This window comes from Balaenoptera borealis (genome assembly GCF_965194805.1).
Source record: "Balaenoptera borealis genome assembly, chromosome: 20".
NCBI classification, from domain to species: Eukaryota; Metazoa; Chordata; class Mammalia; order Artiodactyla; family Balaenopteridae; genus Balaenoptera; species Balaenoptera borealis.
Window position 1 is genome coordinate 15253279 of NC_138879.1, and position 24934 is coordinate 15278212.

The window sequence follows — 24934 nt, forward strand, 5'->3', positions numbered from 1 at the left end:
AGCCCGTGCACAGCAATGAAGACCCAACGCAGCCAAGAAAAAAAAAAGTCTCAATTAAAAAAAAAAGAAGGTAACAACTGGGGGAAAAAAAGACCTATTGGAAATTAAAACTATGATAGCCAAAAAATTTTTTTGTGAAAGAATTGAAAGGTAATGTTGAGGAAAGCTTTTAAAAGTGGATAAAACAAATAGGAAAACAGAAATATAGGAAACAGAAAAGTTAAGAAGAGTAACAATATAGGAAATCTAATTTTTGACTAAAAGGAGTTGTAGAAGGAGAGAACAGAGGAAGTGGTGGTGAGAAAATTTTCAATAAATACTACAAAAGCATTTCCCTGAATCAAAAAATATCTCCAGGGCTCACTAGGTACTGACAGAATATGAAAAAAAGACCCAAGAGCAGTGGTGATAAAAAGAAGATTCTAAAAGCTTCTGGAGAGAAAAAAGGTATATATAAAGAATTAGGAAAAAGAATAGTACCATATTATTTAATAGTAATACTGGAAGTTCAAGATGGATGCCTTCAAAATTCTGAGGGAAAATAATTTTTAACCTAGAATTATATTATGTCAAACAAAGAGTAATGTATGAGAATGGAATAAAGATGCTTTTAGGAACATTAAGTCTCAAAAAACTTACCTCCTACGCATTCTTTCTTAGGAAGCTACCAGAGGACGTGCTCCGTCAAAATAAGGCATACAATCAAGAAAGACCATGACATGGGATCAAACACAAAAGGGAAGTAACAGGAATTTCCAGGATAACAAGTAGGTGGTAAGACTTCAGAGCATCCTAGGTCCAGATTAGCTCGATGGAAAGCTCTAGGATTTCCAGGAGGGGAAAAATGTAACTGATGTGGAAAACTGTATTGAGAGGCATTTTACAAAGCATTAGGGCTTATGGAATGACAGCTACAGTTTTGAAGAAAAATAAGCAAATTTTACAATGAGGCATTTCACAACCCAGGAAAAACAAAACTGCTCAAGAAGAAAATGTTATCCTTGGTTCCACAGTGAACCATATTTGTGTAGTATTAATACTGAAAACACTATAACATGGATTCAGACTAAACTCATAACTGTACTGAGATGGTAGAGGGAGGAAGGAAAGTGAAAGAGCTAACATTTTCATCATCCATAATAAGAAGCAATAGATAATGTACAAAACTGATCAAAATAGTTATAGCAGTATATGAAACATGGAGGTAAAGATCAGAGAAACATCTCCAAATGTTGAAAGTAGCTGCCTTTGGGGAGAGGGTGGGCTCAGGAGGGGAAAAGAATTTCTGGTTTTTATTATAAGTCTTTGAACATTATTTGATTTCCTAAACTGTGTATATATGTTACTTTGATAAAAATAGAAAATTAAAATGCAAACATATAAAGAAGTTATGGATAGTACGGTAGAGCAGGAAGAGTTTTGAGCTAGGAATGAAAATACAAAGCTATTGATTACTTCTACTGTGATCTTGGGTAAATCATACAACTTCTTTGAGTCTCCATTTCCTTATCTATTCATTGTGGGACTTTGGTTATTTCTAAGGGCCGTTCCAACAATAAGGTTCTGATTCCATAATAACGAAGTATTTTTCTAGGAACAGCAAAGACAGAGAAACTTTTCTCCATGTTCTCATGGTCCACCTGTACATACTTTTGTTCACTTCGCCAGGGGTCTCCCTTCCATTGCCCCCTTGATGTTAAAATGGAACTAGCATGCCCGCAACCTGAGAATCCTATTGTACCTGCGAGGCTAGTCTCCGCATGGCCTCCTCCTGCCGCCTCCGCATTTCTGGAGTTCCTGGGCAGCTTCCACTGGCGATGGATGAGTGGGCTGAAGGTGGCTGTGTGAGTGGCAGCTCTCTGTTGGCATCCACATCTGTATTAAAAAGATGAGATGTTTGCATCAGATAATCATAAAACTCTGAACTAAAGAAAGACTGGTTAAATCCCGTTTGTTCTTTGATCCAGCAATTCTACTCCTAGGGGTATGTACCCAAGAGAATTAAAAACATATGTCCACGTAAAAACTTGTACACAAATGTTCAAAGAAGCAAGATTCATAATAGCCCCAAAGCGGAAACAACTCAAATGTCCATCAACTGATGAATGGATAAAAGGTGGTACAGCCTCACAATGGAACATTACTCAACAATAAAAAGAAATGAAATACCAATATATGTTACAACATGGATAACCCTTGAAATGTTACACTCACTCAAAGAAGCAGTTACAAAAGACCATATAGTATATGATTCTATTTATTTGAAATGCCCAGAAGACGGAAATCCATAGGGACAAAAAGCAGATTAGTGGTTACCTAGGGGTAGAGATAGGGACTTAGGGGGGAAATGAAGACTGACTGCTAATGGGCATGGGATTTCTTTTAGGGGGGGAATGAAAAAGTTCTAAGATTATGGTGATTGCTGCACAACTCAGTGAATACACTAAAAAGCAGTGAATTGAACCATTTAAATGGGTGAATTATACAGTATGTGAATTGTAGCTTAATAAAGCTGTTTCTTAAAAATTCCATTCGTTCATGTTATTTAGGTAACATCTTAACTACTACTAGAAATTATAGACTCTATTTATAAATACAGACCATATTTTAAAAATGGGTACAAAATAAGTAGACTGTTATTTGAGGGTCAATAGCTACTGAAAAGGAGAAGAAATAGGGGAAAATAGTTCTCATTTAACTCCCTACCAGTAGGACTTAATTGAGACTTCTTCCATCCAACTGGCAAAGTAAATGCCCTGGCCACTGCATAGAGTTCTGAATAAACTGTAGGAGGGGAGGTGTGGGAGACGGCAGTGAAAAAGACTGAAGAAATGTGCGCAGTAAAGTTCAGTGACTGTCACTGTATCATGCCCGTTGTTCACTCCCTCTGTCCACCCCACTCCCCCTTATCTGGTTTTGTGGCGAATTACTGTCTGAGTACCTTCTGTCTTCTAGCTGTTCCCTTTTGGAGAGGCCCTCCTTTTTGTCTGGGTGTCTTTACTTTCTGCTTGGTATTCAGAGGACAGTAGAAATAAAAGTTAATAGGGAGGAGCAGTCAGTATGCACAGCAAACTGGCAACACAGACTTCTGGAAGGAGCAGAGCGGGGAGGGTAGGGGTTACTCACTGAACAGCTATTTGGGGGCATGGCAGCTGTTGGCAAATGTCAAATCCAAACAGCAACTACACTGAGACTTTCAGTGATAGGAAAATACAGTCTTGTATTAGACCGAACTTCCCTAACTACTGTACTGAGTATACTCGTAGTTAATGTAATAATGCCTGGATTACACAACAGGTCCATTTTCACAAAATGTTTCTGTTCTTTGTACGTATGTGTTGGGGGGTGGGTGGTGACGGTGGTGGTAGAGATTGATGGGGGAGTCAGGTTTGGGAAGGGGTGTAGGTGGACAGCAGGATGAGAGGCTAGTGCCTGCCTTGACAGCTTCTCTGTGCCTTCCCAGGGAAATGACAAGGAGGGGGCGGCTGGGGGCTGGGTGTCTGTGGGGGAAGGACAGAGCCAGGCAATGCAGTGCTGCAGGCTAGACTGCTCACGTCTTCCACAGCAGCGCTGCTCAGCGTGGAGGAGTCAGGGACAGAAGAAAGAATGACACAGGATGCAGAAACGGAAGTGGGGAGCTCCAATAACCTTCCACCTATTTTCATTACTACTACAACTGCATCACTGACTTAGGGTTGGGAAGGCCAGTGGGATCCCAAATACACCTATCAAAGCTGAATGTAAATTAAACTGTAAAAAATTAAGCCAACTCTCTCTCGATAGACATCATTCTTATTCACTAATGAAAAAAATTCTGCTACTGCCAGTAACATTTCCAGGGCCGGCTCATACAGTAACAGATCAATGCCGAAAAACAGCTTGTTCTTTATCAACCACTTATTCTTTTTTTTTTTTTTTCTCAAAGAAATATCTTTAAATTGGTTAAGATATATTCAGTTCATGTTTGTTTACAGAAATAATAGAAATATAAAATAGAAACATACAGATCATTGATTTTTTTTAAAAAGTAACATTTTTGAGTCCTAATACTTGAAAAGCTTTAACCAAAACCTCGTGAGCATAATACAAGAAAGACAAAACATTTGTCCTCAAAACTAGAAAATTTAATGAGAGCCAGTTCTAAAACAAACTGAAGATAGATTTTATTATTAATCATTTGCATAACAGAAAATGAAAATTTTACAGATGTGTGTAGCTATTGGGGTAATTTCAAGAGTTGATTTTGTTTTTCAGAGTTAATATTTAAATACCAGTAAATGACATCAACCACTTATTCTTGACCATTCTTAAGTGGTTCGGTTAAGATGGCAGAGGTGGAATGTAGTTTGGACATCAAAGCTGACAACAAAAATTATTACATCAAATTACGACAAGGCAATGCTGGTTCTGTGTAATTCTGATAAATACCTGGCCACATACTCGATCTCCTTTAACACCTTTTCAAGTTTTCTAAGTTAACTATCAGGCCAAATCTATAGTCTTGACCTGTGGACATTTATCACATGAATGGGGTATTTTTAGAGTTTCTCTGGAGGTAAAAGGCAATGGATGTTAGAGAATCACTTAATGAACTATCTTTAAAGGACCTCTGCTTTGGGGAGCACATGGGCTGTTTTCTATTAACTCCTGCTCTCCCAGGCTTAGAGGGGGCACTTCCAGGCACCTGTGCTTTCAGACAAAGCAGCTCTTCTTGCCCTTGAGCCATGATTCTACCATCTGTTATCTGCAACAGTGACTGATATATAGAGGAGTCAGAGAGACTATTATCTAGCTGGTTTTCTTTCTGACACACTCAAATAGTTAACCTCTTGGATTACTCAGATAAGAAGTAGTCTGGTGTGATACTTAAGCACTCTAACGAAAATACTGGAATAGGTATGGAAACTTACTTTCAACCATGCAGACATCTTAGAATCACAGAATTTTAGCATAGGAATGAATCTTAAAGATCACCTAATCCCACTGACTTATTTTACAGATGACAAAAACCGAGGTCTAAAGAATTAAAGTAAAATTCTCAAGGTTACAAAGTATAGTCAGTTTGAACGCTGGGGCCAAACTGTGGGCTCTCGATTCCCATGACATTATGCCAACCTACCTCAGAAAAACTTCATCCAGAAACTAAGCATGATACTGCTCTTAAGACATGAATTCTTCCATACCAATTCTTACCATACCCTGGCAAACGGGACTCTTGATCCAACCAGTTTTCCTTCTAGACACTAGTTCTTCTACGTGTCAGATATCCATAAGTTTACCAGAGGCAATCTGCCTACTTAATGACATGAAACAGGAATTAATTTCAACAGGAAGCCAGGATGTTTGGAGGGTGTTCAGTGAGTTCCTGTTGAGTTCCCACAGCACCGTGCTAGACTCTGTAACTAAAATACTGTGATCCCAAACAAACCATTTCTAGTGGTTGTTGTCTGGAAATCTGTGGTGAGCTAGATTATTGATTTGGACTAGCAGGGCAATAGTTTCTTTTTGTTCTCTTATAACTAGCAGAAGCCAGGTAGACTGGTTCGATACATATAGTGTGTATAGGAAGAACCCCTATACATTTCTTTTTATCTCCTTTACTCAAGTGAGTTCCATCAATAAGGAGAGGGAGCACGGCAAAATGGATGACACTGGCCTCTGAAACCAGACTGCTTAGGCTCAAATTCTAGTTTCACTATTTACTGGCTATGAAACCTGGGAGGCTTAACTAACCTCTCTGAGCCTTAAACCACTTATCTGTGAAAGGAAGATAACAGGAACTACCTCACTGAAAGAGATAAGATAAGAGGGTTGGATGAATTAATATTTGTTAAGCTCTTAGAGAGTGCCTGGTACTAAGGACCATATAAGTATTTTAAAAACAAATAAACAGGATCCTGATGTCGATCATTAAGCTGCACCCTGTCTGTGATGAAAGAAGCATAAATATATATGAGATCTCAGCATCTTTTCACAAGGAAGCAGAAGAAACCCTTCAAGGACACAAAGAAGTTCAAGCCCAAGCAGTGCAACACTGACATCGATTGCAAGGAAATGAAGGCCGCAAACAGACTGTGCCGGCGTGAACAGGAAGCCTGCACACAGGCTGAGCAAAAGCTGACAGTGATGGATGCAAACAAGCTCTTATAGGCAATTGCTGTAGTCATTATCCAAAGGACAGACCAGCCAGGCAGTCCGGAGGGAAGAGGCATACATTTATTCTGAGAGAAAGGTTTTTTCGGTCACACTCAGGTGACTGTTGGGTATGTGGGTTAAATGTCAACAGAGTATTACATTCTTTCCCTCAACTCTGAGTTAATGGTCCTCACATGCCAGTCAGGTTCTGCAGATCAGAAAATGAAAGGATATAAGACTTAATACAAAGATGCCAGAAAAAATTTCAGAGCAATGAAGCATGGAGTTCTCTATTTTTAAAAAAAATTTTTTAGTGGTTTTTTAAAAAAAGTATCTTTATTGGAGTATAATTGCTTTACAATGGTGTGTTAGTTTCTGCTTTATAACACAGTGAATCAGCTATACATTTACATATATCCCCATATCTCCTCCCTCTTGGGTCTCCCTCCCACCCTCCCTATCCCACCGCATGGAGTTCTTTAAAAAGGGATACATACGTTTGGGGGAGGCGTGTGGGCTGTCTGAGGCGATCTGTCTCATCCGTGTTCCATGGCAGCTGAGGGCCACCAGTCTGGAGATGATGGCGGTTTTGCCGAACCCAATGTTTCCCACGATCACTACTCCTTGGTTCACGCTGGCATTTGAACTTTGAAGTTGAGCATCTATTTCGTGGAAAACCCAATCCCGGCCAACAAACACTGACTCTGTAGTGATGCTGGGCACTTCAAAGAGCAGCGGCTTCAGGGAGATATCTGGAGGCCTATAAGGTGCAAAGCGAACTGGAAGGAACAATAAGAGAACACAGAACTTAGGCCAAACCATCAACACTGAGAGAAATAAACAAAAAAACCAGTATGGTTTAGGAGACCACTGGGAGTTAGAGTATGATGGTATTCTGAGTTATTCAGAAAATAATAAAACTCTGAATTTTGGTTCTACACAGATAAGCAATGGCACGTGAGCTAGAGCTATTTGATACTGTAGCTGGCAGAACACGAACATAGTTAAAATAGTAATAATTTACGTTATAGGCAGAAAGTCAGGGTGATATTCAAAATTATTAAGCAATGGAGATGGCCCAGGCACCAGCCATCAGGATGGATGCAAAAGTAACAAAATGCAGGGTCCTTAAGGCCTCCTTCTATGCCTGGGGATAACCTTCAAAATGTTGGATTGTGGGGAGATGTAGGGTTGGAGTTTCTGGGGGAGAGGTCGGGGTGTGGCAGAGAATCCGGATGGCTTACAGCATCAGTCCTGTAGAAAGCAATGTAAAGAGAACTTGTTTCTTTAAAAATACCAATAAAAACAGTAATTCCTTTAAGTTCACAATGGTAGTTTTTAAAAATCTAGTAAGTATATTAAGGGAAGCAAACCCCTAAAAGCTGTGATGGTTTAAAAGGTTTTCAATATGTTAAGCAGTCAAGGAAGCAGAAACCAAATTTTCATTTAACGTCTCTGCACCTGTAAAGCTTGTATTCATGCCAACTGGAAAAAAAAAAAAAAAGATTTCTGGTTTACAAACACATGTCTTGGGGACAAATCCCTATTGCTTTTCTCGAGATGTTTTTCTGTGCTTATGTAGTTGTGAGATGTGCTAAGGGCCAACCAAGCATGAGCTCTACTTGCTCTCTAAAAACGTATAACAGATATAACCTGGTTTCAATGATCAACCTTCTAATTACATTGATGGTAAAAACAAGTCCTGCCTGACCTCCCTTATCTGAGTTAAATGCCTTCTTAACTCTTTCTTTTTTTTTTTGGCCACGCTGTGGGGCCTGTGGGATCTTAGTTCCCTGACCAGGGATCAAACCCAGGCCCCCAGCAGTGAAAGCCCGGAATCCTAACCACTGGACCGCCAGGGAATTCCCTTCTTAACTGTTTCAAGAGTAGTTCTAGATGTATCATTTTTTTTTTCATTTTATTATTTATTTTTTAGAAGTTCATTTTTTCCTGTATCATTAACCTTAGCACAGGACCTTGACACATAGTAGATGCTAAATAATGCTTACTGAAAGAATTAATTAAAAACAAAGTATTACACTCTCATCCCATTTTATATTTTGAAGAATAAAGTCCAGGGGTGGGAAGGGAACAAGGACAGGAGAAAGGGAAATCATAAAGGGGGGAATTAGATCTATTAATACTGCTTATATTACTCTGGAACATACTTAAACCACTTATACATCATAAATTGGGATCTGGAGACGACAGCTTACTTGAGAAAACACACACAAGCACACTTCATGTAAACACTCATTTAAAACTGTCTGAAAGCCATTAGAATGATAGCTGACCATTTTCAAAAAGGTAACAATTCCAAAAGTAGCACAAAAATTAAAAATATAAAGCCAAACTCTAATAATAGAAGCAAACTGTTTCCTATGTAAGTTTTAAAATGTCCCAAATTTTCACTAAAAAAAAAAAAAAAAAAAAAAGGCTGTGGAGATACACCTACATGGTTACTTATAATTTCCTGATTCACATCTTTTTATCAAAACGTACTCTTTTAAAAATACATATATAATTACAGAATTAAGTGAAAAATTAGACTTTAACTTGTTAAAAATCTTAATTCTAGTGTCTTAGCTAAATAGATTCTATTTTATTTTTCTTAAACATTATTTTATTGAACTATAACTCACATGCCATAAAATTCACCCTTTTAAAGCATACAATTTGGTGATTTTTAGTATATTCAGAAAGTTGCAAACATCACTATTTAATTCCTGAACATTTTCATCACTGCCCCCCAAAAAACCACATACCCATTAGCTGTCACTCTCTAGTCCCCGTTTCTCCCAGCCCCTGGCAACCAGAGAATTTCTGTCTTTACAGATTTGCCTATTTGAGACAGTTCACATATATATTATCATACGATATGTGGCCTTTTGTGTCTGGCTTCTTTCACTTAGCATGTTTTTGAGGTTCATCCATGTTGTAGCATGTATCAGTACTTCATCCTTTTTATTGCTGAACAATATTCCATTATACTGATATATCACATTTTGTTTATCCCATGTATCAGCTGACAAAAATTTGGGTTGTTTCCACTTTCTGTCTATTATGAATCATGCTACTATGAACATTCATGTACAAGTTTCTTTTCTTTTTCTTTTTTAAAATTAATTACTAATTTTTAAAAACATCTTTACTGGAGTATAAGTGCTTTACAATGGTGTGTTAGTTTCTGCTGTATAACAAAGTGAATCAGCTATACACATACATATATCCCCATATCCCCTCCCTCTTGCATCTCCCTCCCACCCTCCTTATCCCACCCCTCTAGGTGGTCACAAAGCACCGAGCTGATCTCCCTGTGCTATGCGGCTGCTTCCCACTAGCTATCTATTTTACATTTGGTAGTGTATATATGTCCATGCCACTCTCTCACTTCATCCCAGCTTACCCTTCACCCTCCCCATGTCCTCAAGTCCATTCTCTATGTTTGCGTCTTTATTCCTGTCCTGCTCTTAGGTTCTTCAGAAACTTTTTTTTTTTAATATTCCATATATATGTGTTAGCATACAGTATTTGTTTTTCTCTTTCTGACTTACTTCACTCTGTATGACAGTCTATAGGTCCATCCACCTCACCTCACTACAAATAACTCAATTTCATTTCTTTCTATGCTGAGTAATATTCCATTGTATATATGTGCCACATCTTCTTTATCCATTCATCTGTCGATGGACACTTAGGTTGCTTCCATGTCCTGGCTATTGTAAATAGTGCTGCAATGAGCATCGTGGTACATGACTCTTTTTGAATTATGGTTTTCTCAGGGTATATGCCCAATAGTGGGATTGCTGGGTTGTATGGTAGTTCTATTTTTAGTTTTATAAGGAACCTCCATACTGCTCTCCATAGTAGCTGTTATCAATTTACACTCCCACCAACAGTGCAAGAGGGTTCCCTTTTCTCCACACCCTCTCCAGCATTTATTGTTTGTAGATTTTTTGATGATGGCTATTCTGACAACTGTGAGGTGATACCTCATTGTAGTTTTGATTTGCATTTCTCTAATGTTTAGCGATACTGAGCAACCTTTCATGTGTTTGTTGGCAATTTGTATATCTTCTTTGGAGAGATGTCTAATTAGGTCTTCTGCCCATTTTTGGATTGGGTTCTTTGTTTTTTGGATATTGAGCTGCATGAGCTGCTTGTATATTTTGGAGATTAATCCTTTGTCAGCTGCTTCATTTGCAAACACTTTCTCCCATTCTGAGGGTTGTCTTTTGGTTTTGTTTATGGTTTCCTTTGCTGTGCAAAAGCTTTTAAGTTTCATTAGGTCCCATTTGTTTATTTTGGTTTTTATTTCCATTTCTCTAGCAGGTGGGTCAAAAAGGATCTTGCTGTGATTTATGTCATAGAGTGTTCTGCCTATGTTTTCCACTAAGAGTTTGATAGTGTCTGACTTTACATTTAGGTCTTTAGTCCATTCTGAGTTTATCGTTGTATACAGTGTTAGGGAGTGTTCTAATTTCATTCTTTTACATGGAGCTGTCCAGTTTTCCCAGCATCACTTATTGAAGAGGCTATCTTTTCTCCATTGTATATTCTTGCCTCCTTTATCAAAGATAAGGTGACCATATGTGTGTGGGTTTATCTCTGGGCTTTCTATCCTGTTCCATTGATCTGTATTTCTGTTTTTGTGCCAGTACCATACTGTCTTGCTGACTGTAGCTTTGTAGTATAGTCTGAAGTCAGGGAGCCTGATTCCTCCAGATCCATTTTTCTTTCTCAAGATTGCCTTGGCTATTCGGGGTCTTTTGTGTTTCCATACAAATTGTGAATTTTTTTGCTGTAGTTCTGTGAAAAATGTCATTGGTAGTTTGATTGGGATTGTACTGAATCTGTAGATTGCTTTGGGTAGTACAGTCATTTTCACAGCGTTGATTCTTCCAGTCCAAGAACGTGGTATATCTCTCCATCTGTTTGTATCGTCTTTAATTTCTTTCATCAGTGTCCTATAGTTTTCTGCATACAGGTCTTTTGTCTCCTTAGGTAGGATTATTCCTAGGTATTTTATTATTGTTGTTGCAATAGTAAATGGGAGTGTTTCCTTAATATCTCTTTCAGATTTTTCATCATTAGTGTATAGGAATGCAAGAGATTTCTGTGCATTAATTTTGTATCCTGCTACTCTACCAAATTCATTGATTAGCTCTAGTAGTTTTCTGGTAGCATCTTTAGGATTCCCTATGTATAGTATCATGTTATCTGCAAACAGTGACAGTTTTACTTCTTCTTTTCCGATTTGGATTCCTTTTATTTCTTTTTCTTCTCTGATTGCTGTGGCTAAAACTTCCAAAACTATCGTGAATAGTAGTGGTGAGAGTGGGCAACCTTGTCTTCTTCCTGATCTTAGTGGAAATGGTTTCAGTTTTTCACCATTGAGGACGACGTTGGCTGTGGGTCTGTCATATATGACCTTTATTATGTTGAGGTAAGTTCCCTCTAGGCCTACTTTCTGGAGGGTTTTTATCATAAATGGGTGTTGAATTTTGTCGAACGCTTTTTCTGCATCTATTCAGATGATCATATGGTTTTCATCCTTCAATCTGTTAATATGGTGTATCACATTGATTGATTTGCGTATATTGAAGAATCCTTGCATTCCTGGGATAAACCCCATTTGATCATGGTGTATGATCCTTTTAATGTGCTGTTGGATTCTGTTTGCTAGTATTTTGTTGAGGATTTTTGCATCTATGTTCATCAGTGATACTGCAGTGTAGTTTTCTTTTTTTGTGACATCTTTGTCTGGTTTTGGTATCATGGTGATGGTGGCTTTGTAAAATGAGTTTGGGAGTGTTCCTCCCTCTGCTATATTTTGGAAGAGTTTGAGAAGGATAGGTGTTAGCTCTTCTCTAAATGTTTGATAGAATTCCCCTGTGAAGCCATCTGGTCCTGGGCTTTGGTTTGTTGGAAGATTTTTTTTTTAAAATAAATTTATTTATTTATTTATATTTATTTTTGGCTGTGTTGGGTCTTCGTCTCCGTGCGAGGGCTTTCTCCATTTGCGGAGAGCGGGGGCCACTCCTCATCGTGGTGCGCGGGCCCCCCACCTTCGCGGCCTCTCTTGTTGCGGAGCACAGGCTCCAGACGCGCAGGCTCAGTAGTTGTGGCTCACGGGCCCAGTCGCTCTGCAGCATGTGGGATCCTCCCAGACCAGGGCTCAAACCCGTGTCCCCTGCATTGGCAGGCAGACTCTCAACCACTGCACCACCAGGGAAGCCCTGTTGGAAGATTTTTAATCACAGTTTCAATTTCACTGCTTGTGATTGGTCTGTTTATATTTTCTATTTCTTCCTGGTTCAGTCTCAGAAGGTTGTGCTTTTCTAAGAATTTGTCCATGTCTTCCAGGTTGTCCATTTTATTGGCATATAGTTTCTTGTAGTAATTTCTCATGATCCTTTGTATTTCTGCAGTTTCAGTTGTTACTTCTCCTTTTTCAGTTCTAATTCTATTGATCTGAGTCTTTTCCCTTTTTTTCTTGATGAGTCTGGCTAAAGGTTTATCAATTTTGTTTATCTTCTCAAAGAACCAGCTTTTAGTTTATTGATCTTGGCTATCATTTCCTTCATTTCTTTTTCATTTATTTCTGATTCGATCTTTATGATTTCTTTCCTCCTGCTAACTTCGGGGTTTTTTTTGTTCTTCGTTCTGTAATTGCTTTAGGTGTAAGGTTAGGTTGTTTGTTTGAGATATTTCTTGAGGTAGGATTGTATTGCTATAAACTTCCTTCCTAGAACTGCTTTTGCTGCATCCCACAGGTTTTGGATCGTCGTGTTTTTGTTGTCATTTTTTTCTAGGTATTTTTTGATTTCCTCTTTGATTTCTTCAGTGATCTCTTGGTTATTTAGTAGTGTATTGTTTATCCTCCATGTGTTTGTATTTTTTACAGTTTTTTTTTCCTGTAATTGATATCCAGTCTTATAGTGTTGTGGTCAGAAAAGATACTTGATACAATTTCAATTTTCTTAAATTTACCAAGGCTTGATTTGGGACCCAAGATATGATCTATCCTGGAGAATGGTCCATGAGCACTTGAGAGGAAAGTGTATTCTGTTTTTTTGGATGGAATGTCCTCTCAATATCAATTAAGTCCATCTTGTTGAATGTGTCATTTAAAGGTTGTGTTTCCTTATTTATTTTCATTTTGGATGATCTGTCCATTGGTGAAAGTGGGGTGTTAAAGTCCCCTACTATTACTGTGTTACTGTCAATTTCCCCTTTTATGGCTTTTAGCATTTGGCTTGTGTACTGAGGTGCTCCTATGTTGGGTGCATAAATATTTACAATTGTTATATCTTCTTCTTGGATTGATCCCTTGATCATAATGTAGTGTCCTTCTTTGTCTCTTGTAATAGTCTTTATTTTAAAGCCTATTTTGTCTGATATGAGAATTGCCACTCAAGCTTTCTTTTGATTTCCATTTGTATGGAATATCTTTTTCCATCCCCTCACTTTCAGTCTGTATGTGTCCCTAGGTCTGAATTGGGTCTCCTGTAGACAACATATATATGGGTCTTGCTTTTGTATCCATTCAGCCAGTCTATGTCTTTTGGTTGAAGCATTTAATCCATTTACATTTAAAGTAATTATTGATATGTTTGTTCCTATTACCATTTTTTTAATTGTTTTTGGTTTGTTATTGTAGGTCTTTTCCTCCTCTTGTGTTTCCTGCCTAGAGAAGTTCCTTTAGCATTTGTTGTAAAGCTGGTTTGGTGGTGCAGAATTCTCTTAGCTTTTGCTTGTCTGTAAAGGTTTTAATTTCTCCATCGAATCTGAATGAGATCCTTGTTTGGTAGAGTAATCTTGGTTGTAGGTTTTTCCCTTTCATCACTTTAAATATGTCCTGCCACTCCCTTCTGGCTTGCAGAGTTTCTGCTGAAAAATCAGCTGTTAACCTTACGGGGATTCCCTTGTATGTTATTTGTTGCTTTTTCCTTGCTGCTTTTAATATTTTTTCTTTGTATTTAATTTTTGATAGTTTGATTAGTATGTGTCTTGGCATGTTTCTCCTTGGATTTATCCTGTATGGGACTCTCTGCACTTCTGGACTTGATTGTCTACTTCCTTTCCCATATTAGGGAAGTTTTCAACTATAATCTCTTCAAATATTTTCTCATTCCCTCTGGGACCCTACAATTTGAATGCTGGTGCATTTAATGTTGCCCCAGAGGTCTCTGAGACTGTCCTCAATTCTTTTCATTCTTTTTTCTTTATTTTGCTCTGTAGTAGTTATTTCCACTATTTTATCTTCCAGGTCACTTATCTGTTCTTTTGCCTCAGTTATTCTGCTATTGATTCCTTCTAGAGAATTTTTAATTTCATTTATTGTGTTGTTCATCATTGTTTGTTTGCTCTTTAGTTCTTCTAGGTCCTTGTTAAATGTTTCTTGTATTTTCTCCATTCTATTTCCAAGAATTTGGATCATCTTTACTATCATTAATCTGAATTCTTTTTCAGGTAGACTGCCTATTTCCTTTGTTTGATCTGGTGGGTTTTTACCTTTCTCCTTCATCTGCTGCGTATTTCTCTGCCTTCTCATTTTGCTTAATTTAGTGTGTTTGGGGTCTCCTTTTCACAGGCTGCAGGTTCGTAGTTCCCGTTGTTTTTGGTGTCTGCCTCCTGTGGGTAAGGTTGGTTAGTGGGTTGTGTAGGCTTTCTGGTGGAGTGGACTAGCGCCTGTGTTCTGGTGGATGAGGCTGGATCTTGTCTTTCTGGTGGGCAGGTCCACGTCTGGTGGTGTGTTTTGGGGTATCTATGAACTTACTATGATTTTAGGCAGGCTCTCTGCTAATGGGTGGGGTTGTGTTCCTGTCTTGCTAATTGTTTGGCATAGGGTGTCCAGTACTGTAGCTTGCTGGTCGTTGTGTGGAGCTGGGTCTTAGCGTTGAGATCGAGATCTCTGGGAGAGCTCTCGCCGATTGATAGTACGAGGGGCCAGGAGGCTTCTGGTGGACCAATGTCCTGAACTCGGCTTTCCAACCTCAGAGGCTCAGGCCCAACATCTGGCTGGAGTACCAAGACCCGCTCAGCCACATGGCTTTTGGGAAGTCTGAGGTCTTCTGCCAGCGTTCAGCAGGTGTTCTGTAAGAGTTGTTCCACATGTAGATGTATTTTTGATGTATCTGTGGGGAGGAAGGTGATCTCCATGTCTTACTCTTCTGCCATCTTGAAGGTCCTCCTATGTACAAATGTTTTCAGTTCTCTTGGGTATATGTCTAGGAGTGGTATTGCTGGGTCATATGGAAACTCTATGTTTCAGCTTTTTGAGAAACCGCCAAACTGTTCTATTTTACTTTTGCTATTTTTTTTTACATGGAAGTAATACATACTACAGAAAATTTAGGAATAGCAGATAAACAAAATAATAATTTTACTCCCACTGGCTAGAGAGAAACACAATTCACTTAAAAAAATTAATTTATTTAATTAAAATAAATTATTTTAATTAATTAATTTTATTTTATTTATTTTATTTTTGGCTGCGGTGTGTCTTCGTTGCTGCATGCGGCCTTTCTCTGGTTGTGGCGAGCGGGGGCTACTCTTCGTTGTGGTGCACAGGCTTCTCATTGTGGTGGCTTCTCTTGTTAGGAGCACGAGCTCTATGCGTGCTTGTCTTTCTGGTGGGCTTCAGTAATCGTGGCACATGGGCTCAGCAGTTGTGGCACGTGGGCTCAGTAGTTGTGGCTCGTGGGCTCTAGAGCGCAGGCTCAGTAGTTGTGAAGCACAGGCTTAATTGCTCCGCGGCATGTAGGATCTTCCCGGACCAGGGCTCAAACCCGTGTCTCCTGAATTGGCAGGAGGATTCTTAACTACTGCACCACCATGGAAGCCCGGCACAATTCATTTTTTTTCCCGAGTTTTGTCTGTATTATATATACTTATTTTTAAGACAAAAATCATACATACTATAGATACTGTTTCATAATCTGCTTTTCTTGCTTTGCTTAGCAATTCTAGAGTTCTGAAAAACTCTAGAGTTCTGTCAGACTTGCTTCAGTGGAGGGACTGCTTCTTGGAGCTCCTTACTCCATTTTCCATAATGTCACTTGATAGTAGGGGGCTGCTAACCATGCAGGGGGGTTCCCGGGTATCTGAGTGCCCTTCGTGGGCAGACACTCAGACAAACATGCTGAGCTCTGGTTGAGCAGTCACAGGACTCACAGCGAGGAAGGAGAAAATAGATCAGTTGGTTTGAGGTAAGTGTAATTAGGCCCAGAGAGATCTAAGGTCACACAGCTGGTTGCAGAACTAGAATCAAAACCTAATTTTGACTCCAAAATTCAGTTTTTTTTCTATTATTTTATGTTGCTGCTCTATAGGATGTCACTATTAAGTCTGAAATCTGGTCATGAGTTATACCACTGATGACCAGAATTGAGTAGACTTAGCTGACTGGCTAGGCTAGCTTCTTTCTCCTTCACCTCTCCTGTGTTCCCCTTTAGGAACTGCATGCTTGACCTTTCCACAGAGGGAAGAGCTTCTGAGACACTCAGTTGCTTTCTAAACTAACAGACCTATCTCTTCAGGTCCAAGATTACTTAACATTTTGCATCAAAAGGGGGTTTCATGAATATGACCGGTGCCAATTTATAATATGGGATAAGTACAGATTCAACTTAAATGCTGAAGTTTTTGAGAAAAACTTTATTAAGATAACTTGTTCTCATGTTGATGTAATCTCTCATCATATTTTATTCTACTGAGAAAGCTTTGACATTTTAAAAAGTTATTTTAAAATTTTTCTAAAAATGTAATCAATTTACAAAAGCCTCAAGGGAAGAACAGACAAAATTAGCCCAGCACCATATGGTAAAACAACTGTAGACGCCAAGAACAGCCTAGAAACAATTTCTGTACCTCAGATTCTAAGGCTTTTGTCAGATCAATATGATAAAAGAAAGCCATACTTCCTATGTACCAACAATAAATTTAGGGCATACGAACAAGAAGGCACTTTGGCCTGCACTGTGAAACATGGAGGTAATGAATACCCCCTGTGGAGTTCATATTCCTAAATAAATGTTTCTTTGTTTAGGATATCCACTGGCTTCCAAGAGATTTTCTAAGGCAGAAACCACCAAAATAATCCAGTGAGAAATGACCACTGCAACTATAGCTGAGCCAAGGGAAAAAGATGAGCTAATCCATACATTTAGTAACAGATGTGGTCTCCTTACCCCTGGCACCCAAGAAGTGGCAGTCCCAGGGTGGCAAGAGAGCAGGAACACCATCCCATCCTTCTCAAAATATTCCAAAGTATACTGACATCTGGAATTTACTTTGAAATTTGTAAAAAATGATGCGTGGTTAAAGAGATGGGCAGATAGATATGTGATAAAAATAATAAAATATTAATGATATAATCAAGGCAAGTAAACGAGGGTTTACTGTAAAATTGTCCTTTTTTGGGGTATATCCGAAAATTTTCCTAATAAAATGTTGAAGGAAAATACACAAAGAGGAAAAACATTCCAACAGGGTATACAAATAAGACAAGCTTTGGAAGGCAGTTTTTTAAAGAAATTTAATAACCACTCAAGACTCAGATCCGTGTGTGCACCTCTTCAATGCAAATTAGGCTTGTGACAGACAAATGAATGCTCTCTAGGAAACAGTCTCTGTGAGACCATCAATACAAATAATTATATATCTGGGCTTATAGAGAAAACTGACCTTTCTTTAACTATGGCCAAGAGCAAACATTTAAAAAACAAACAAAAGTGCATTAAGGCTAACAGACCAGCTCGTCCAAATGCAAATATAAACAGCTGCAGCAAGAGGAAAAGGGGAAGGGGAAGTGGGGGCAAAAGAGCTCTAACTGGATTTAGACTAAAGCATATTTACTCATGAATCATCTTAAAAGAAGTCAGTCACAGGACTGGCCGAAGAAAGGGTGTGTGTAATACAGACAAAGGTCTGGTGCAAACAGGAGCAGAGTTGTATTTCCTCACATTCTGCCATTATGGCTGGACAGTCTAGCCTGGAAGCACCTCTGTTCCTCAGAACAAAAGATAATTTCAGGCTTATTCTTAGGGTTCAGGCCATGCATGCTATTCCCGACACAGAGCGGAGGAAAAAAACATGTACTTCAGACAAAACCTGATATCACTTTAGTGCCAAACATAAGTCAAAAAACATGCTTATTTTTTTCTCAAGTATATTTATTAACCCAAGGCAGGGCTCATTTGTCTACTGAGTTTCTAGAAGACTCATTCTTCCATTTACAAGAGTCAAATCTCTTTAGGATCTGTTCCTTATTTATGGCACTCAGGAATAGGACTACAGTCGGCAGGTACTCCTACCCCAGGAAATGAGTTTTGGAAGAATGTAAAGCAATTTGAAGCAGGTCCTAAAAAACAATCTAAAGATAATAGCTTGAGAAATGTTCATTACAGATAACTTCTGTTTAAAAAAAAAAAAGATTAAATAAAGCAGAGTCACTTTTTGGGTGAGCAGGGAAACAGAGCAGGGTGGGTAAAACTGTGGACTCAGAGCCAGGATGCTTCAGCTTGTATCCAGTCTCTGTTACTTACGAGCTGTGCGACCTTAGGATAGTTACTTATGTTCTTGGTATCTCAGTTTTCCTTATCTTTAAAACAGGGATAACCATGACACGTGAGGATTAAAATGAGTTAATACATGTAGTGTGCCTAGGACAGAGTCTGCTGGTTAACTCTGGTAGCTGCTACTACTATCCACACGATCAAGCCAAAAAAGAAGCCAGTGTAACCTAATCACCTCCCTCCCACACACATTTATTTAAAACAAACATAATGAAAAGGATATTGAGAACATACTGGCTCTCTTGGAGCCCTCATCCCTTTGAGTTTCTGACTTATGTCCCTTCTCCCTTTCACCCCCAACCCCTGCAACATTTTGAAAGGGCCATGCTTGCTATCTTCACTTCCACAGCAGTAACTCATCCTAGCCTGGCTTCCTCCCATGTTACTCTGTTGAAATTGTTTTAGGTAATGACACTAAAGACTTTCTAACTTTTAAGTCCAATGAATTATTTTCAGTCTTTATACTTAACCATGCTTTAGTATTTAACACTTCTAATCAATCCCCACTTTTTGAAATACATTCCCTTCTTGGGCTTTACATAATAACACTTTCTTCTAGTTCTTTTTTTGGTCCTCTCTTCCTGATATATCTTTAATGATTCCTCCTCTTCTGCCCATCCCTAAAATATTGCCAATCTTAGGTTCTATATTTTATTATTTTTTTCTTCTTCATGATCTCCCTGGGTAATCTCAAAGGAACAGACTAATGGCTTTTATAACCATCTAAGTGGTGATGGTTTACATTTCTGTTCCAGATCCCATTCCTAAACTCCTGTATAGCTTTTCCAGCAATTTACAAGAGTTATCTATGTGGATTTCCAATAGATATCTCAAACTTAAAATGTTTAGAACTAAAGTTATTTTCTCACTCACCTTAACCTATTCTTTATTTTCCATTCATTATCTCAGTTAATGAAATATCATCATCTGCCTGGTCTCCCAAGATAGAAACTTGGGACTCACCAGGATTTCTTCTTTCTTGACCTTTACATCTAATTTGTCACAGGTCCTATCAATTATTCTTGAGGAATATCTCCCAGATATAATTCCTGTTTTCTTTTCCCATTCCACTGTTACTTATAATGATATAACCTTGGAGGTGTTGCCAGATTACTCTAAGCCTCAGTTCTGTTATCTGTAAAATGAGGATAATAAGAACATCTATCTCATAAGGCTAAACAAGAAAATGTACATTAAGTTCTTAGTTCAGAACCTAGTTAATCCTCAATGAATGACAGTCATATAGTTCAGATTCTCAACATCTCTTGCTTTTTACCATGTACTTAAACAAGCTTTTAATGAATAACTTTGCATTCCACACATCCCTCCTGTATACAGTCATCAATGATATGTATATGATATAATCATGTCAGCCCCTACACTTCTACCCTCATATCTCATCAACTTACCCTACCACAATCACCCAACCTAGTAAGTCCTTATTAACTAGGACAGTTCTTGTCACAGAGTATGTACATTTAATAACGTTTAATAAATGAATTAGTGAATGAAAACAGTGAATATGAATTTTCCATTCTTAACTGCAGGGAAATGTTTATAGACTTGGCTTTGGTAGGACAGCAGGGCTATAGGAAGACAGTTATAGGATGCAAACCAAGGTCTTTGAAAATCACTTGAACCATACTATGATAATAAAAAGAAATGAATCATTTGTTTGACACCTTTCAGGGATAAATTCCTATTTAAAGGCTACTGTCATAAACAAGAGGGCCATTAAGTAACAAGACATTCAGGGAAGAAAAACTGTTATTTTCGAAGCTCTGTACACATCACAGGCAAGGCCTGGAGGCTGGCCAAGACACAAACAATCATATTCCTACAGGAAGCTGGGGGAAGGGAGAAAATGTGCCTTAGAGCTAGTGTCCAGAGAGGACAGGATATATTTTTTTAAAGGCTAGTTCCTTTCTTTTAGAAAAGTTACTGAGAAGGCTGAAGTCACACACATCCACTTAGTAACTAAAGTCTTGCTAATGTGACGTGGGATTTACTCTGTGCAAATAATAACCATATTTTTCTTCATTATTATAGGTAAATATGTATTTTAGCTTACAGAAAACCCAATTCTAACTCTCAAGCCAGTCATTTTCTAAGGAGAGATGGGTTGATGCTCTGGTTCATTTCATCTATAACTTTCTTTTTAAAAATCTGACATGAATTTCCACTTCTGGCGAAGGAGAAACAAGGACTAGATTTGCCCTCCCACCTAAAACACCTCCAAAACAAACATATAAAGCTCTAGACAAGGTATATGAAATGATGGTTTTCAAGACACTAGACACAGGCAATGAAAAATAGTAATCCCTGAGAGATGAAAAACAAATGAGGTTAAACCCTATGCCCACTCACAACATTGAGAAAATTTTCAAAGCACTATGTAGGGAGGGAGAGCCCAGTCAGATTCTGGCAGACTCCCTTAGTTGAGTAGACCAAGCTGAGAATCCAGGGAGACCAAGGCAGCCACTGTTCAAAGAACAGAGTACTAGAAAGGAGAGAGCTGTACAGAAATAATTCTGGAGACCTGTGGAGAGTAACCCTTGAATAATCAGCAGGGTAGTGATTAGCACAAGCATGAGGATTGGAGACAAGAGTATCTGCATCTTACGTAGGGCCAGGAATAGTGCCTGTTCCTACCAGCCAGAATGGAAAACCTCACAATGCACAGGACATTGGATAAATCCAGGAAGACCCTGACACAGTAGTATAGAATAATGAGACCTGTAAATATTGTTCTGGTTCTACTCAACAAATTTTAAAGGCAAGACCCAAAATTGATCATACTGTTTCCAAATAACTAAGTCACATTCCAGAAAAAAGCTGAAGAATATTTATAGGAATACAAAAATATCCAACACCCAATAAGGTAAAATTCACAATGTCTGGCATCCAAATGAAGATTATCAGGCATGCAAAAAGAAGCAGGAAAATATGAGCCATAATTAGGAGAAAAACCAATCAACTGAAACTGACCCAGAACTGACACAGATGTTAGAATTAGCAGAGAAAAGTATTAAAACCATGACTATATTCTATCTGTTCAAAAGGGACATGGAAGATACAAAAGACCCAAATTGCACTTCTACAGAAAAAACCATCAGAAATGAAAAATACACGACATGGGATTTGTGACAAATTTGACATTACAAAAGAAAAGATGAGTAACCTTGAAGACACAGTAATAAAAACTATGCAAAATTAAAGACACAGAGAAAAAAGAGATAAAAATTTAAAAATTATTAAAAAAAATAAAAAGAGCATCTGCAAACTGTGGGACAACTCCAAGTGGTTAAATATAGGTGTAACTGGAGTCCTTGAAGGTGGAGGACAAAAAAAATATTTAAATAAATAATGGCTATGAAATTTCCAAATATGTCAAAAGCTATAAACTTACTGATCCAGGAAACTCAATGAGCCCCAAGTGCAAGAAACATGAAGAAAATGACACCAAGGCACATCACAGTCAAATTGCTCAAAACCAGTGATAAAGAGAAAAAAAAAAGCAGCCACAGAATAAAAAGACACATTAAGTACAGAGGAACAAAGATAAGGATGACAGCAGATTTCTTGTCAAAAACAATGCAAATGAGAAGGTAGTAGACCTAAAGCTTTAAATTATGAGAAGAAAAAACATGTCAATCTGGAATTCTATACCCACCGAAAATATCTTTCAAAAATAACGATGAGGGGCTTCCCTGGTGGCACAGTGGTTGAGAATCTGCCCGCCCATGGAGGGGACACGGGTTCGAGCCCTGGTCTGGGAAGATCCCACATGCCGCGGAGCAACTAGGCCCGTGAGCCACAATTACTGAGCCTGCGCGTCTGGAGCCTGTGCTCCGCAATAAGAGAGGCCGTGATAATGAGAGGCCCGTGCACTGTGATGAAGAGTGGCCCCCACTTGCCACAACTAGAGAAAGCCCTCGCACAGAAACGAAGACCCAACACAGCCATAAATAAATAAATAAATAAATAAATAAATAAAACTATTGAAAAAAAGATGAAATAAAGATTTTCAGACATATAAAAGCTGAAAAAAATTATTAGTTACCAGCAGACCCACAATATAAGAAACGTTAAAAGAAGTCCTTCAGGCAGAAGAAAAATGACACCCGATAGAAAAATATGACGAAAGAAATGAAGAGCACCAGAACTGGGAACTATGTGGATTAATATATAAAATTTTTTTCACAACTCTTTAAAAGATAACTGACTTTTATATGGTGGGGTTTATAACATTTAGATAAATAAACTGTCTCACAACAATAACATAAAGGCTCAGAGGAGAGAAACAGAAATATACTCCAGTGCAGAAAAGAGTTAACATAACAGGCCTAAGACTACTAACCCTCAGAAAGCCTGCTTACAAGATTGGCCCTTACTGAAGTTTGGGAACGTAGATTTCAAGAGGATTCACACCACTCCAAGAACTAAGAAGTATGGCTCACTGTGCCTAATTGGTTTGTACAAACAATATTGTTTATGCTGAATACTTGCTTTTCCTCTGGAAGTCTGGAATTTTGGTATTTTTTTTTAGCCAAGGAGGTCTATGTGACCAGACCCCCATAAAAATCTTGGGCACTGAATCTCTAATGAGCTCTCCTGGTAAACATTTCACACAGGTCACAACTTATTGCTGGAGGAATTAAGTGCATGTTGTGTGACTTCACTGAGAGAGAATACTTGGAAGCTTGTGTCCACTTTCCTCTGGACTTTCACCCATGTACCTTTCCCTTTGTTGATTTTGTTTTGTATCATTCTACTGTAATAAAGCATAGCTATGGGAATGACTATATGCTGAGTACTGTGAGTCCTCCTAGTGAATCAGTGAACCTGAGGGACACCCCAGACACAAGTATTATAAAGGCCTTGAAAAATTTACCAAGATAGACCATATTTTGGCTCATGAAAAATTCTGGATAAATTTAAATGAATTCATGCTGTTCAAAGTGTGTTCTTTGACCATAACAGAACTAAGTTAGTAATCAACAGTAGAAATATATCTGGAAATTCCCCAGAAATATCCATGAGATGAAGAAGAAATCAAAAAGCAAATTCGTATTTTGAACTGGATGAAAGTGAAAATACAAAATCTGTGAAATACAGCTAAAGCAGTACTTAACAGGGAAATTTATAGCATTAAAATGCCTATATTAGAATAGAAGAAAGGTCTATGTCAATGACCTCACCGCTTACCTTAGCAAATTAGCAAATAAAGAAAAAAATCCCAAAGCAAGCAGAAGAAAGGAAATAATAAAAATCAGAGTGGAAATAAAACAGTAAACAGAAAAACAATAGAAAAATTAATGAAAATAAAAGATTTAATAAGCTCAATAAAATTGATAAATCTCTAAGCAGACTAATAAGGAAAGAAAGAGAAGACATATCAATAAGGATAGAATCAAGAATGAGGGGTAACATGACTACAGATTAAAAGGGTAAGGGATACTATGAACAATTTTACACCAATAAATTCAACAGGTTATATAAAACGGACAAATTTCTTGAAAGACACAAACTAATGAAGCCCACTAAAAAACCCCACACATGACCTGAATAGCCTATATCTACTAAAGTAATTGAATTGATAGTTAAAACCTTCCCATAATTAAAACTGCAGACCCTGATGGCTTCATGAGCAAATTCTACCAATCATTTAAGGAAGAAATAATATCTATTTTACACAAACTCTTTATAAAACTAAAGAGGAGAGAATACTTTCTCATTACTGTGGTATTAAAACCAGACAAAGACATTGCAAGAAATCTACAACCCAATATATCTCATGAACACAGATGTAAAAAAATATACAAAATTATAGTAAATTGAAGCCAATATAAAAAAATACATCATGATCAAGTGGATTTTATACTAGGAATTCAAAGTTGGCTTAACATTTGAAAAATCAATGGAATTCATCATATTAACAAAAAAGCAAAAAAGAAAACCATATGATTATTTCCACAGATACAGAAAAACCACTTGACAAAATCCAACATAAACTCCTGATTAAAAAAAAAAAAATCAAACAACTCTTACAAACTAACAATAGTAGGGGAACAACCTCAACCTGATAAAGTGCATCTACTGAAAACCTATCACTAACGTATCTCATGGTGAAAGACTGAATGCTTTCTCTCAAAGATCAGAATAAGGTTAAGGATTTCTGCTTTCTTCGCTTCTATTCAACAATGTACTAGTTCTAG

General features: G+C 38.0%; 1 protein-coding gene across 17 annotated transcripts in view; it reads right to left on the reverse strand.

Moving 5' to 3' along the window:
- The window catches only part of TANC2 (tetratricopeptide repeat, ankyrin repeat and coiled-coil containing 2), a gene marked incomplete at its 3' end in the record, with an annotated part of 357840 nt that overhangs the window by 89165 nt on the left and 243741 nt on the right, over positions 1-24934 (reverse strand). For all 17 annotated transcript variants that reach the window (XM_082373745.1, XM_082373742.1, XM_082373746.1 and 14 more), the window contains 2 exons: positions 6633-6914; positions 1742-1875 (listed from right to left, as the gene is read on the reverse strand). In XM_082373745.1, coding sequence (XP_082229871.1) covers positions 1742-1875; positions 6633-6914 — 416 coding nt within the window. The remainder of the gene's footprint in view (positions 1-1741; positions 1876-6632; positions 6915-24934) is intronic.